General features: G+C 36.1%; 2 protein-coding genes across 2 annotated transcripts; both read right to left on the reverse strand.

The window, feature by feature from the left end:
- Positions 1 to 1,491: 1,491 nt before the first annotated feature.
- Positions 1,492 to 9,411, reverse strand: LOC131927682 (lysosomal acid glucosylceramidase). The gene is made up of 10 exons (XM_059283444.1): positions 9,314 to 9,411; positions 7,802 to 7,990; positions 7,468 to 7,611; positions 7,134 to 7,267; positions 6,794 to 6,966; positions 6,323 to 6,560; positions 3,351 to 3,572; positions 2,717 to 2,880; positions 2,325 to 2,444; positions 1,492 to 2,163 (listed from the first exon to the last, which is right to left on the reverse strand). The coding sequence occupies exons 1-10, from the start codon at positions 9,393 to 9,395 to the stop codon at positions 2,061 to 2,063; spliced, it is 1,569 nt and encodes a 522-aa protein (XP_059139427.1). The 5' UTR covers positions 9,396 to 9,411; the 3' UTR covers positions 1,492 to 2,060.
- A 2,400-nt stretch (positions 9,412 to 11,811) lies between these two features.
- Positions 11,812 to 15,547, reverse strand: LOC131927669 (uncharacterized). The gene is made up of 2 exons (XM_059283424.1): positions 15,504 to 15,547; positions 11,812 to 13,985 (listed from the first exon to the last, which is right to left on the reverse strand). The coding sequence occupies exon 2, from the start codon at positions 13,942 to 13,944 to the stop codon at positions 11,818 to 11,820; it is 2,127 nt and encodes a 708-aa protein (XP_059139407.1). The 5' UTR covers positions 13,945 to 13,985; positions 15,504 to 15,547; the 3' UTR covers positions 11,812 to 11,817.
- Positions 15,548 to 15,585: the final 38 nt, after the last annotated feature.

The following is a 15,585-nucleotide window of genomic DNA, read 5'->3' on the forward strand; positions in this document are numbered from 1 at the left end:
TACGCTTATTCGGCTACACTAAGACTTATAGGCGCCTACTAAAATGTTTCTAGCAGTGTTTCTTCCAGACTTTTTTTCTCCGAGGGGGGGGGGGGGGGTACTTGAAATTTTCGGAAGGGGGGGGGGGGAAGGGGGTAGACTTTCTTCGGGGGGTGGGGGCGGACACTGTTAGAAGTATATATTTTCTACGTAAATTATATAAATCTCATTTCGATCGGGGGCGGTAGACTTTTTTCGGGGGGGTGGGGGGGGGGGGGAAGGCTCTGTTCCCCCCCCCCCCCCCCCCCGAAGAGATGCCTGGAAGAAACTCTGGTTTCTAGCATAATGCAGCATATTTATTTTGCGGGGGAAAAAAATGTCGCCGAAATCTGAACTATGTCAAGATGTTTAGAGTAGGACAGCGAATTTCAATAGGTTAATTTAAATCCGTTGCATCACAAGGTGGGGCGGGCGGTGCAGAATGCGCTGGGTGACACCACCCCAGGGGGTGACGGCGAAGCGAAATATAGCTAATTTTATTGTGAAAGTCTACGTTTTTTCTCAGTTATTTTAATAGCTTATTAAAGTTTATTATAAACATTAGACACGATTTGACACTACCCGAGATGGGAGCGACACGAAATTGTTTATGCGAGGAAAAAAAAAGGGGCGGGGCGGGGGGGGGGGGGGGGTGATATCGTGTTACCCGACCAAGTGACGCCACTGGGTTAACTATTTTCGTTCTAGATCTCCTTCTCACTTCGCCCCCCCCCCTCCACTCACTAACACTACTAAACAAAACCTGTTTAAGCAGGGGACTACTAATTTTAGTATAATAAGTAAATGTAATGGCTTGTTTAGATTAAACATAAATCTGACACTCATCATCGAATCTAGGGCGAACGATGGTGAGTATACACACATTCGACCACTATACCACACTGTCCCAATAATTTGTAAACTATATACATTACTTATCATTTTTTATTTATCATTTTTTTATAATCATAATCATCAGCATGGTTTTGAAATAAATAAATTATTAATCAAAATTTAAAAATTCAGACAGTGTCACAATTTCAAAAATATAACATTGTTAAATTATATTTTTAAATTTTAAAATAATTTATTGATCAAATTAAAAATTCAAACAGTTTCACAATTTACAAAATATGTAAACATTGCTCAAGTATGATTATAACAAAATCACCAAAATTTATACTCTCAGAACACAGAAGAAAAACATTGAGAATATTATTACATTTTATTATATCAGTCTTTCATACCTTATAATAAATATATTAAAATCATCTACAGGTCGTGCTTGATCTTTCATGACTCTCTTATGTAATTGGAGAGGCAGATATCCCAATCTTCCTTCTTATCAATCATCCAAAAGTCTTTCATACTTCCCTCTTGAGGTAAATATTTAGCAGCATCAGTTCATTGTTTTTTTTATTTATACATTGTAGTGGGGGAGAGGGTGGACTAGTTGGGTAGTGGGACATAATGCTTTGAATACTGAGCAAATGAAACATGTTGTTTTAATGGAATGTCTAGAACTGCGCATGGGTTAACATCTGACGGAGAATGAAAGTGAACGAACATGTAAAAAAATTGTGTAGGTTGTTCTCACCCAGAAGGGCAAAATGCTGTTGGTGTTTTTTTTAAATTGTGTTTGTAAAAATATAGACATGAGTGTTGCTGGGGCAAAGCTAACAATTAAAACAAATTAGTAATGTAAATAGAGTTCCTCTTTAGACTTAGAAATCCATTGTGCAGGAAAAGTACTTTTTTCTTGATCTTAGCATATGAAAGGACGGTGTGGTCAGCACTATGTCTAGCTGCATTTCCTTTCTACATGTACGTCAGGTACCCATCAGAGCTGGATGGACTCAAGGACTTCCTACAGCCACAAGTCCAAACGGAGATCTGATCTTGAGACCTTTGGGCACTAACATTAGACCACACCTTTCCACAAATTGGTAATGTCAACTTCACATTTTAGCATTGAACACAGTCACAGCACCCCAAAAACATGTAACACCCCCCCCCCCTCCCCTCACTAAATACAATGGAGCTTAAAGCCACCAAATGACAGTCTGAATGGAATGTCCTGGTACTGAGATGGGCATAAACCCTGAAATACCATCAGTCAGGTCCAAGTTTACAGCATCAAATCCCCTGCAAACACAAAGGAATTATTTTCTATGGCGATTTGATTTAAAATAAATAAATAATATGTATTTGATATAATGGGTCACATAAACTATTTAAAAATGATCTAAATAAATAAAAAATAAATAATTTAATTTATGTCAATTAACAATAATACAATGACTTACAAGTTTAACACCGTGACTGCCAATGATTTGTCTGGTCTAAGAAAGGATGTTATTTCTATCAGAGGATTTTCCTTCATTGGTTTAGTACCCAACCATACAGAGCCTGGTACAATATATTTGCTAGAAAAATATAGGCATAACATTTACTGTCAAAGTAGTTACATATATTTTTGTTCTTGTTATGTAAAATAATAAAATCCCTGTTTCATAAGACTAAATAAAAGATCAAGTATACTGGACCATAAAATACCAATTTGTAAACATAAGATAAAATTTTAGGTTTATAGATTCAAAACAAGAAATGTGTCAGAAAATTTCAAACAAAACTATACACTTGCAATAAGAGAGAGAGTTCATTAGCAAATCTGAGAATAAAATAACTGAATACCTACCTAAAATGTCCTAATATGTAAAACATCGGTTGCTTGTAAAATTCTTTCTTTGCTGAATTAACAATTATGGGACTGTCAACATTGTTGGCCACCCAGTTTGGTCCACCCTGCATGTCTAATGCAAGATTCCAGTCCGTCCATCCAGTGACCCAGTTATTTAAATCCTAAAATGGAGGACATTTTGATACAAAAGTCAACCACTTATTTAGAAATCAGAGGGGTGTGCACAATCATTATACACTATCTGCAGAGGCTGGCATCTCTCCCCCAAGCTACATATTATTAAACTAATCCCAACATGAACATCATTTTAAAATAAAAAAATTTAAACATATTTTAATTTAAAGTTAGCAGTAATTAGTGAAAAAAAATGTGCTCCTAAGATACTGAATAGTTTATTTCAATATTAATGGAAAAAGCGTTATTTTAAAAAAAATTATCAAATACATTAAAGGGGGTCCCCTTAAATACTTACTGAGATAATATCAGGAACATAGCTGGCAGCTAAAAATTAAGCTAAAACCCATTATTTTAAATACTTACTACTGAGATAATATCATGGGCATAGCTGGCAGCTCTGCCATAAGCTCCTTAAAAAACTAACCTCAACATAGGCATCATTTTAAATACTTACTGAGATAATATCATGGGCATAGCTGGCTGCCCTGTCCCATGCCCCAAGATCAACCTTCACCTGCCAGGGCATTGAACCCTCGCAGGCCTCAGTTGCAAACAAGAATTTGTCAGGAAAGAGATTGTGAGCATCTGTCAGGAGACTGTAAGGAAGGACAGCATCTAAATACCAGTGGGTGGCCACACCAGAAATGTATCTGCTTGCCTCAGGATCAGACAGGACCTATCAGAAGACAAGATAAGAATACCTCAACATTAATTTTAAAAATTTCAATTTATTTAATTTTTAAAATTTCTATATCTGATAGAAATAGCTAAAATCATCTTGTTCTTACTGTCAGTTATTGTGTTTAGAATTTTTATTAATGTAATTGTGTTGTGAGATAATAGATAAATTTAACAGCTGCTTTCACAAATGTCTAATAAAATAAGTCAGAGTAGTAAAAGAAATACAAACCCACATTTAAAAAAAAATCTATACACTAAACACATCTTAAACCAGCAGTTTCAAAATTGAGAGGCATCCATCTTTTGGTGGGATGCATTATAATGCTAGTAGAGACAGTAGTATGGGACGGAGTGGTCTAGCGGTAGAGAGCTGGACTGCTAACCCATAAGTCTCGAGTTCAAATCCGGGTTCAAGTCAGTAGACCATCAATGAGTCCACCCAACTCTGATGGGTACCTAACTCATGTTAGGGAAAGTAAAGGCATAGTGCTGACCACACTATCTCTTCATATGCTGAGGTCACAGAAACAAGTGAACTCTACTTCAATTGCCCCATAGATCGTCAGGTTTGAAAGGGAAACTTTAGAGACAGTATTGAACAACTTAAAAATATACAGATATAAGTAAATTGTTACAACACAATAGTTAAGTTTTTCTGTGGATATTCAATTGTGATTTCTTTGCTGATTTGGAGGGGTTGATTTCAATATTATTGTGACGAATTTGTTACAAAGTTACAAACTTTAAAAAAATTTCTATAACCAAAGATTGTGTACCAGATGTTGTTAAAGATGGTAATCTAGATGCATGTTTCATACAGGTCTAGATCGTAACCACCTCCTGTCAATTAACCCTCATTTTAGCAATTACCCCTGGTTCATTATTTACCCCATGTCAATTATCCCCTAAGTAATTACCATATCCCTATCATTAAACCTATCTCTACTCTAACCTACTGGGGAGGGGGTTATTGACCTAAGCTAATGTCTTACTGTCTACCATGGGTAAGAGAAAAAAAAGGCATTAAGAAATATTTTAGTTGGTAGCTCAATGTCTGAAACAAGTGTCACGCAATAGAAACAAGGTAGATTTTAAAATATAGAACCCTCTAAGTGCCACAAAGATTATTTTGAGAAAAAAAAAACATTTAGAAAAATGAAATTAACATGGATTACCAATGTGTAAATTACTTCCCCTTTTTAAAAATCAAAATAATCAAGGGAGAGAGTCAATAACTATGTCAATAATAATGTCCTTAAAATATTTTCATTTCAAATGGTAATTAAAAAAAATAATATTGAAAGTTTATTATTTTACCAAACATGGGTATTGAAAAGCATATATAACTTTTCATCTATTTTTAATACTTATAGATTTGAGGGTTATCATTTTGATTCTAGACAAAATAGGAAAACATTAGCGGTATTGAATACCTAATTTGAAGACTTGTGAAAGGCTTTTTAAAATGGTGTTCTACATTCACTACATCTGTGTTTCTCAAACTTAACTATAATTTAAAAAAAAATATAACTATAATTTTATCTCTTGCCATATTTTTAAAAGATTTTATTTAAAATTTAGTAACATTACATAACTTTTCATTATTATAGTCCCACTTTAAGCTAGGGCTGCAGTGAAACTATCAATGGAGTAAGCATTGTGACAAAAACTCTTGCTTTTTTAGGAAGCAGAAAGAGGTGAACATTTCTTAGAATATGCTATTTGATAAAAAGGTAATATACATTTTTTTTAAAATCTGCAGGTTACTGAGAAACTAGAAATACAGTTAAGGGGTCATCCATAAATGACGTCACACTTTTTTGGACGATTTTTACCTCCCCCACACATCATCACAAAAAGCCAGACCCCCCTAAAATGACGTCACACTTCAGCCTACAACCCCCCCCCCCCTCAAAATTGCAGTTGAATTTTTCTTAAAACATCGATGTTTTTCAAAAATCTTGTCTGAACTCTGTCAAAATAGAATATTTAAATCAATTCCTAATGCAATTTATTAAAACAGTTTTCTAAAATGCGAAATAACGTCTAAAATTCGTTTTCTAACATAGCTTTTTTATAATGTAAAAGTGTGACGTCACACCATCTGAACCCCCCCCCCCCTCCCCCTCATCACACATAGTCACAAAATTACAGACCCCCTCACCCCTACGAGTGTGACGTCATTTATGGACGACCCCTAAGTAACTTCTGGGAAATGAAACTATCTCAATAGTTGAAAAAATTGAGTGTCCTACACAGTTGGTAAATGGTACTGTTTAATTCAACTGTCAAACTGCAAAAGACGTAAGAGTACTATGACACCTACATTCATTTTAAAGAGCAGCCTACACTAAGGACACGGTGCAACCATTCAGTAGTGTAACCAGGGGCTCCTGGTCAGTCTCCAAAGGTTGTTCTACTTCACTATAACAGAGTGTGACTTATATAAACACAAGGCTTTCAATCAGCATGTCGTTGAGTTGCCGGGGTGGCAGTGTGGAAAAATCCCCGCGCCCCAACAACTAAGATTAAAAGAACTTACTGTGTAAGTGTAGTGAAAGTAGGATTTAGGTGAGGTGCTAATATTTTTTGGTTACTAAGGTGGAGGTGAAGTGACAAAAAGTTAGGAAACCGCTGCCTTACACTTTAAAAAGTGAATAAAATAGATATAATTATATTAAAATATATATAGATTAATAAGTTAAACAGGACTAGAATAGAACAAAAACTAACAAGTCAACCTACTATTTTGGCCCATGTGATGATGAAAATTCGAACATCATCTAAAATCATAAGACTAATATTGCCATAACCAGCAGAATGTAAAGCGGGGCCAAGGTCCATCTTAATGAAATCCCGCTGTTGTTCAGGCGTAAAGCCCATTGCTTGGAATGGGAATTTGAACTCCAATCCATCAGATGGTTCATTCTGGGCAGTGATCCCCCAAAATTGGATAGAATTCTTTTCATACTCTTGGAGAAACCTTTAATAGTACATTGAAATTATTCTTTTCAAGGTTAGTTTAGGAAAAGCTGAGGATTGAAGGTGGAATGTTTTCTTGTTAAAAATCTTTTAAAAAGTTAATACTGTACACACAAAAACATACTCTTTTCAATGCTTTAACACAAACATTAATTTTCCGCAAGTGAAGTAAAATTGATCAATACAATTTACGAGTACCAGTTATTCTACTTTTTAAAGAAGTAGCTGTCTTACTTGACAAAGTAATTAGCCCAGGCCTTGTAATAGGGGCCCCCAGGTTGTCCAATCAAACTCCCTTTGCCAGTCATGTTATTGTTTGTTTTCATCCAGGCTGGTGCACTCCAGGGGCTAGCAAACAGCTTTATAGGAACAGGCGCAGCTTTGATAGCTTTTTGAATGTACGGAATCTACAATTTGGGATTACAAAATTTAGTTATGGATTATAATTCTAAATTAATGTTTAATTTTACAACTTAATAATATATATATTTAATTGTTTAAAAAATTAAGCAAACTGAAATTAACAAATTTGTGTAAAAAAAAACATTTAATACGTTTTGAGAATTTATAAAACCTTATATTTAATGTCTTCTGGTGCCAAGGAAAACTTAGTTAAATTTAAATCCCCAGGAACATCATCGTATGAGTAAGGATGTGTTGAAAAATCACAACTGGCCATAGGCACTCTTCCAATTGTGTACTCAAGGCCTAAAAAACAACAGTGGTATTTTAAGTAAAGTTTAAAACATTTTTCAAATAAATTCCTCTTTCTTTACAGCAGATTTTTATACTTCAATTATGTTTAATATTATCAAGTTAAGTATTACAATTTGCAAAAGAGAATTATATATTTTAAAACTGTGGTCATGCATTTCAAAACCATAATATAACTGGTATAAAAAGGTTACCATTGTTGGAGTAATATGAGTTTATAAGTAGTTCCTGGGCTGCATCAGGCAAAGCTGCTATGTTTATTCCAGCAGCATCAGTAAATGCTCCTCCAAATCCAAGAATTGTTTGTCTGGTTACATTTAGCTTGATGGAATAAGTTACTGTAATAAAAAGAAATAAATAAGATAATTAAAAGAAAGCATTATGTTAGATTATGTGTTCTTTTGTAGACTTTTAGCATGATGACAGTTGGCTAAAAATCTTATGCAGACTATGAAGTGAAATCACCGAAGAATACAAATCCAACTCAAACATATAGATAACATATATAAGCAAAAAATTTAGGCCTACCATTTGTTTTTGGGACGCTACTACTCTGTAAAATCTGTTTCTGAAATCGAAGTCCACTTTGAGAAGTGGTTATGACTAGGAACTGTCCTTTCGGAACTTTTTCGGCTGATGGAGCAGTGTCACAATAGGTGCTGTTACAAACACATACCATATACTGTGGTCTAATGTATAGTGGAGCACAAGGAACATCTGGAGAAAATATTTATCAATTCATCATCACAATAAAATATAAATGTTTCATAACATATTGTACACACACATTATGTTAATGTTACCCTAGTATTCCAAATTATCAGATACTTGACTAATACTAATAGTCAAGTCTTATAATATTAAGTGGGATTAGGAGTTATCCATAAATGATGTCACACTTTTAAAAAGGATTTTTTACCTTCCCTGTCCTAAAAAAACCAGATCCACAATCCAACTTTAAAATGATATCATGTCTCCGTCCCAATATCCCACTCAAAATTATGACTTTTTGTTGTTTTTAAAACAATGATTTCTTTCTAAAATATTAACTGAGACCAGTATATTGATAGAATACATTTTATTGCACTTTATGAAAAAGTTGTTAAAAAATGCAAAATAATGGCAAAAATGCAAAACAATGGCTAAAATTCAATTTCTATCATTACTTTTTAAAGTGGAAAAATGAGTCATCACACTTCCTGAACCTCAAGCTCCCACACATCCACCTACCCCTTATTGCAAGTCAACTCATTTATGGACGAAACCTGAACAAAACTAAGATTATTCACTGTTGAAAATTATATTAAAAAAAACAAACAATCTATATATATAATTCTCTTCTTGGAGACAATAGAAAACACCAAGCTGTAAGTGCGCCTAGCAACCCCCACCCCAACACGGAGCAGCCCCCACCCCTACATGGTCTGGTGAGCTGTGGTTCACGCAAAATGTTTAAAATCGTAGAGCCGGGTTTAGTGACGACTATCAGGGGCAGATAATTTAGTTTGAAACGATTTTAAAATTAGAGGAGGTAACTAAGAGGAGGCTGCTTTCACGGGGGGGGGGGGGGGGTAAGGGGTTGGGGAAAGGAAGGCGGGTCCTTAACGAGCTACTGATAGTGTTTTAAAGCAAATATATTCAGTGGCAGCATTGGTACTGTCAAATTGACAAATTATGAGTTACTAAAAAGTAGAAAATTAAGAAAATAAAACAACTAGCCTAAGTAAATAGCGGCATGTGATACACTGTGGGTCGGCTCATAAACTATAAACTTCTAACGTCAACTACTAGATTCTAGTTCTAGATAATATTATCTACTAGATAATATCTAGATCTAGATTCTAGGAGTAGTACTAGTAATAGTAGTTAATAGTACTAGATACTAGATCTTAGTAGTCAGTGCAGTCCTGACCTAGATCTTCTTTCTTAAAAAATAATAGACCTAATAATATTAATTAAATATGAAATACTATTTTGCTTTTGTCAAGTGCCAGATCTAGATCTAGATCTAAATCTATTTTGAAACGGATGAGTTATAACCTGATTTGACGTATAATACGTTAAAACTGTAGATAGACAGGATTTTGAATAAAAACAAAACAATTTTCATTGAAGCTGCCATTTTGTATCATCATGTGACCAAGGAGATTAAATGAAAAAATAATTTCGCAAAATAAATCCTGATGTAAACAAAATGCTGTTTGTGTTTGTTGCTCTGCTTACAAGCAGGCTATTCATTAATTAATTAGGCCTAAATTAGGCTAAATTCTAAACGTGAATAAATAAATATGAAAAATATTTGGCCTATTATTAATCGCAACACTAGTTACTAGTAGATCTAGGCAATTACTAGATCTAGTCTAGTATCTAAATCTAGATCTACTCTAACTAATAACATTAACTAGCTTCTAGATCACAGGTTCCCAAACTTTTTCAAGTGGCGACCCCTTTTTATAAAAAGTGATACACGATCCCCATAGAATTAAGCAGTCGAAATTAGTAAGAAAATTAATAAAAACCAAAATAAGATTTTCTAATTATAATTTTAACTGAATTTCTTTATAACCGTTTTATGTGTAGGTTGTAAGTGCATTTTATTATATATTAACTAGCCTCAAAATTCGCCGATGAGATTTTGTTTACGCCAACCTCATGCCAGTTACAACATTTAATTTTTGTCTTTGTTTTGTTTTTAATTACAGAAGTGTTGAAAATCCACTCTCGCAAAGATGTAGACACAAAATGAACTAAAACTCGAAAGGCAATATCGATGTCACGTGCCGCGGGATCATTTCACAAATCCAAGAATACATCTTGTAATTCATTGGAAATACTGGCAACACCGAGGGAAGCCAGAGGCGTAGCGACCCCTCCCGGGGACAAACTTTCGATTTGGCGCCCCCCCCCCTATATTTTTTTATATTTATAATTCAAAATAGCAGCTAAAATGAGCTTATTTTGGCGCCCCTAGGGTCGGCGCCCGGGGACATATGTACCCCCTGCCCCCAGGTCGCTACGCCTCTGAGGGAAGCAGAGAATGGGTTACATGTCAATGCAGATTCTTCTTCATTCAGCTCAGGGAAATAACGCCGTAGTTCATTTTCAAGAGATTCAAGATGCCCATAAATGTCCTGTTTCAAATTTTTATTAATCTCACATTCAGATTCATCTACTACAGAGGCATAGCGACCCTTACCGGCGCCCGGGGACAAATTTTCGATTTGCACCCCCCTCAAGATTTCGATTTGCACCCCTCCCCCTCAAGCTTTCAATTGATTTTTCCAACCCATTTTGGCGCCCCCTAAGGTCGGCGCCCTGGGACATATGTCCCCCCCCCCCTCGCTACGCCTCTGATCTACTAGTACCAGGCTGCCGAGTTTCTCAAACATGGCAATATTTCCAAGATTTATCTTTCTTCGCTAGTTTTGCAGCTTTGATAAAAATGTCCCGTAGAATATCACGAAAAGAGATATTCGGGAAAGAACATCCCATGAAGCATATATTCTGCTGTTCGAATATATCAGCTGGGTATGCTATTCTGTCTGCAACTACTCTCCTTAAAGTAGTCTATAGCAAAAGGTCTTGTTTCCCTTGCACTTCCAAGGTCAACTTGATTTCATCTTTCAATTTAAAACACGGTTTACAACATTTCTTTTTGATATCCAGCATACTGTAATGTAGAAAAGCAGAACTTCCGTGATCAGAATTCATGTCAGACGGGTGTATAGGGCTCAAAATTTAAACGCATTTACGACTTATTATCAAATTAAGTGCAGTCTGGCTAGGGCATACTTGTGAATCATGCAATGGATTCCCCTTGAATGAGGAGCTAAATCTTTTACTTTTTTCTGAAAGCCCGCTTTTGACCCAAGCGTAGATGGCTCACCATTACAAAATAAAACTCCACAAATCAACAGACGCTGTGATCTAAGTAAAAGCTTGTAAAAATAGTGTAGAGTTGTATAATAGGCCTATAAATTAATATAAATAAGACTATCGGCTTTCCTGGGATAACTGCAGGTTTCGCGGGGGTTCATCTATTAAGGACGTCACGTTTATTTGACCTTTTTTTTTATCTCCCCCCCCCCCCCTACTGTCAACCATCGTTTCAAAGCACCAGACCCCACATTAAAAAATACGCCACACCTTAGACAACATGTTTTTGTCTTTTAAGAACACTGATTTTTGCTGAGCATGGGTCTGACCACACTATCCCTTCAAATACTGAGTTCAAAGAAACAGGTGGACTCTACTTCACCTGCCCCGCCAAGTCCCGATTGACAACTTTAACATTCACATCTAAAAATAACTAAGCATTGACATGATGTGTCTCGAATCCGTACCACCGATGCGATGCCTGGAAGAAACTCTGTACGCCTGGCTTAATTCTAGTTTATCCGTAGCTCTAGATAAATTCCTTGTATTCTCGAATTAGATTATCTGTGAAGCTAAAAAGCAAACAAATAAGAAATATTTAAGAACTAAAATAGTTTAATAAAGAAACTTAATTTTTGATTGTGTTTACAATTGTTTTTCTTTTTTAACTAATTACTTTGCCTTTCTTTTCTTTCTTTCTCTCTCAGTACCTTTCGGTACTCTTTCATTTCTTGTTTCTTCTTTTTGATTTCATCCCTCTGATGTTTGTTGTCTACTTTTCTTTTCCTGATCTCTTCTTTCTCCTTAATCTTTTTTCGTAGAGCCTCTCGAAACTCATCCCCGCTAACAAGATTCGGCATTGATGGCCATTTTCTTTTTTTGCCTTTGCCCTTTTTTGAGGCGAAATTAGGGATTTTTAAAATATCGTCTACAGAGAGTGAGGCTTTGGGAACTTGTTCCCCACTAGCAGTAGCTTCACATGCACTGAGAAGGGAAAGAGATAGCTCTTTAAACTTTTTATAATCGTTTTCCTCGCGAGGATCTAAGAAATCTGATGTCAGGTTGTTTGCGAGTCTTGAAAAAAATGACAGAAGGTGTTTTTTTGAAATGTCATCTGAAACAAAAAGGGTATACTCCATGAGGGCTTTCAACTGCCGTGAATTTAACTCAAGACCGGTTTTTGAATTATTGGTTGCTTGAATAACTGAAATTTGAGTGGAGGTTGATTGTTGTGTAGCAAATCGGCTTTCGTCATCAAAAGTAGATACGACATCGTTTTCTAATGAAGAGGTTGATGGTAGAGGCTGTATCGGGACATCGTTTTCAAATTCTAAAGCAGATTTAGTTGGCTGGGGATTGAGCGTGACTTCATTTTCAAAATCTAAAGCAGATGTGGATGGTTGAGGATTGAGCGGGTCTTCATTTTTAAAACAAAGAGGTGGAAGAACGATAATTTGGCCCTGACATTCAGAAAGTGGGATGAGATTCTGGCTTTGATTTTCTAGATCAGGGGTATTTTCTGGCTGATGGAATTCAGGAGTGGATTCAGTGACACTGTTAATTGTTCCATTTAAATCAACTGGAGTAGTAGAGTACGCCAAGCTCGGTCCTAATTTCTTAGATTTTATAACCTTGCCAGGATTAAAAGGACATATCCCAGCAGCCTGAAAACTTTTCGAGGCGATTTCGGGGGTGGCGATTCGGTCCCAAACTGGTTTAAGTACTTTGGCAAACGATTCTAGTTTGACACCCTCACCAGTTTCATTGACGTGCTTTCGAATGGCATCGGACCAGGCTGATTTGATTGCTCCAAAAAACACCTGATCCAGTGGCTGCATCAGGTGGCTGGCATTTGCAAGGAGGCAATACAAAATTATGTCATTGTCGGAACACAATTCTGAGGTCTCAAGTTGTGAAGTATGGCTGGTGTGGCCATCTACCAACAAGAGGACTGGCTTTTTAACATTTTGTACTGATGGGATGAAGCTGTCCCTGAGCCAGGAATGGAATATCCCTGCATTTATCCACCCGTTATCTGATACCTGCAAATGTGCTTCCGGGAATTCTTCCAGTAGATTCCGGTTGGGGATTCTTTTGTAGGGATATATTAACATAGGTGGAGTGTACTGACCCACAGCACTAGCGCATGCTAACACAGTTACTTGGGTTTTTGTTTTAGAGGTAACATTGTAAACATGTTTTGAACCTTTGTGAGCTACCACTCTTCTGCTTTTAGCATCAAAACAAAAACCCGTCTCATCAGCATTAAATATACGTTCTGGGGATTCTAACAGCGTTGGGTCTATCCCATCAATACATGCCTTGAATGAAACGAACCATCTTTCAACAGCAGCTGCAGTAACTGTTGCTCTTTCTTTCCCCAGTGGAAGGGGGGTTCTTGTCGTTAGTTCAGGGTGTCGCTTTAAAAACCCATAAAGCCACTGGGTAGAAGGCATTCCGAATTTGCTTTCAGAGGAAGCATTTCTAGTTGCCATAATGGCTTTAGCTGTCTCCCTGATTTCTTGATGGGTTTTTCCGAACCCTCGATGTGCTAAGTGGATCAGACAGTTTGCCAGCCGGTCTTCTTCTTCTGGCAAAAGAAGGGTGTTTTTGTGGGGTACGAGTGGGCGTTTCCCACGGAGCTTGTCGTGCAAGGTGCTCAACGGTATTCCATATTTTAAGGCCGCCACTCTGATGGATGATTCTTTGGCTTTGATGCTGGCTATAGCAGCACTGATAATATCAGGGCTATGCATCACCCTCTTTACCGGTTTTTTCTCGATATTTTCAGACATTTTCAATCTTTAGTATTCACGTTAAGATTCAATGTAGAGATCTGTTATAAAATTTTTGATTATAAAAATTATATTGAAAAAAAAAGCATAAAAAATATATATTATTATATTTAAAAAAATCAAGAAATTTAGAAGTATAGATTCTAGTCTTAGACTAGATTCTATATTTCGTCTAATAGGGCATTCTATCTAGATTCTAGATCTAAACTAAGTCACTAGACTAGGGGTCGTCCATAAATGACGTCACACTCGTAGGGGGGGGGTCGGTAATTTTGTGACCATGTGTGATGAGGGAGAGGGGGGGGGGGGGGTTCAGATGGTGCGACGTCACACTTTTGCTTAATAGAAAAGAAATGTTAGAAAGCGAATTTTAGACGTTATTTTGCGTTTTAGAAAACAGTTTTAATAAATTGTAATAGGAATTGATTAAAATACTCTATTTTGACAGATTTCAGACAAGATTTTGGAAATACATCGATGTTAAAAAAAAAATTCAACTGCAATTTTGAGGGGGTTGTGTGACGTCATTTTAGGGGGGGGGGGGGGGGGCGGTCTGGCTTTTTGTGACGACGTGTGACGGAGGGGAGGGGGGAGGTACAAATCGTCAAAAAAAAGCGTGACGTCATTTATGGATGACCCCCTATTGAAAATGGGATGCTCAATTTATCTTTCGAGTGTTCTCAGCAATGTAAACACTGAAAATGTATTACATTGCGGCGAACATCCCATTCTTTCCTATTATAATATAATATAATAATTTATATAATAATTTATATAATAATATATAATTTATATACAGTAGATAGACTTGACAATGAAATTTACAGTGAACTATATATAGATAGAAGCTATTTTTAGTTAAACAATTAAGATAAACTTTGGTTAGATTTTTCACTTTAATCCTGGACCTAGTGCTCTTCGTCATGATGGTGTTAGGGGTCATCCATTTATGAACTCCACAAAACATTTGAATTTTAGACCCCCCCGTAAAAATCGTCAAAAAAGCGTGACGTCATTTATGGATGACCCCTAATACACCCGTTGTGCTGGGGATATTCAACACGAGAACTGCCGAGTTAATGTATTGTATAACCTACATTTTATGTGCTTTTTTTTTTCAAAATGTATTTTATTAATAAATGCAGCATGTGAACGTTAACAAGACCGACCCCTCCCCCACCAGTCGATTCTTTTTCGGATCCCCCCCCCCCGTATGGACGTCATAAATGGATGGCCCCCATAAATTAAACAAGACAACTTTGTATATTAAACAACAAAGTCAACACAATATAATATAGATAGATCTAAATCTAGTCTAGATCTAGTATAGAGTGTACATACGAATAAACATTTTTTCAAGAGAAACTACTCTAATTTTTCTTTGGAAGATGGCCGCTGTTTTTGTTTACTAATATTTATCTCAAACACCCTGTTTAAAGGTAGTTTAATGATATTTTCGATTGTTTTGGTCATTGATTCTTATTTTAAATCAATTCTATGTCACATTTCTTAAAATTTTGACATAAATATAGATTAGATCTACTTATTTCATTTGTTACCTCTACCACACATTACACACTACACAGTGCCGCCGTGATTACGCTAGCTACCGATAGATTTAGATTTTAAACTTTCTTCGGG

The sequence above is a fragment of the Physella acuta genome, unplaced genomic scaffold, assembly GCF_028476545.2.
Source record: "Physella acuta isolate Inbredline_101_S28 unplaced genomic scaffold, ASM2847654v3 ptg001428l, whole genome shotgun sequence".
NCBI lineage: Eukaryota > Metazoa > Mollusca > Gastropoda > Physidae > Physella > Physella acuta.

Bases quoted from the DNA above. Each gene is read 5' to 3' on its own strand.
- LOC131927669 (XM_059283424.1), bottom strand. From the start codon at position 13,944: ATGTCTGAAAATATCGAGAAAAAACCGGTAAAGAGGGTGATGCATAGC.
- LOC131927682 (XM_059283444.1), bottom strand. From the start codon at position 9,395: ATGGCAGCTTCAATGAAAATTGTTTTGTTTTTATTCAAAATCCTGTCT. The intron at 7,612-7,801 runs GTAGGCCTAAAT...TTTTTATTACAG, and splicing joins TAGCGTCCCAAAAACAAATG to TAACTTATTCCATCAAGCTA. The intron at 2,881-3,350 runs GTAAGTATTTAA...CCTCCATTTTAG, and splicing joins ATGCCCATGATATTATCTCA to GATTTAAATAACTGGGTCAC.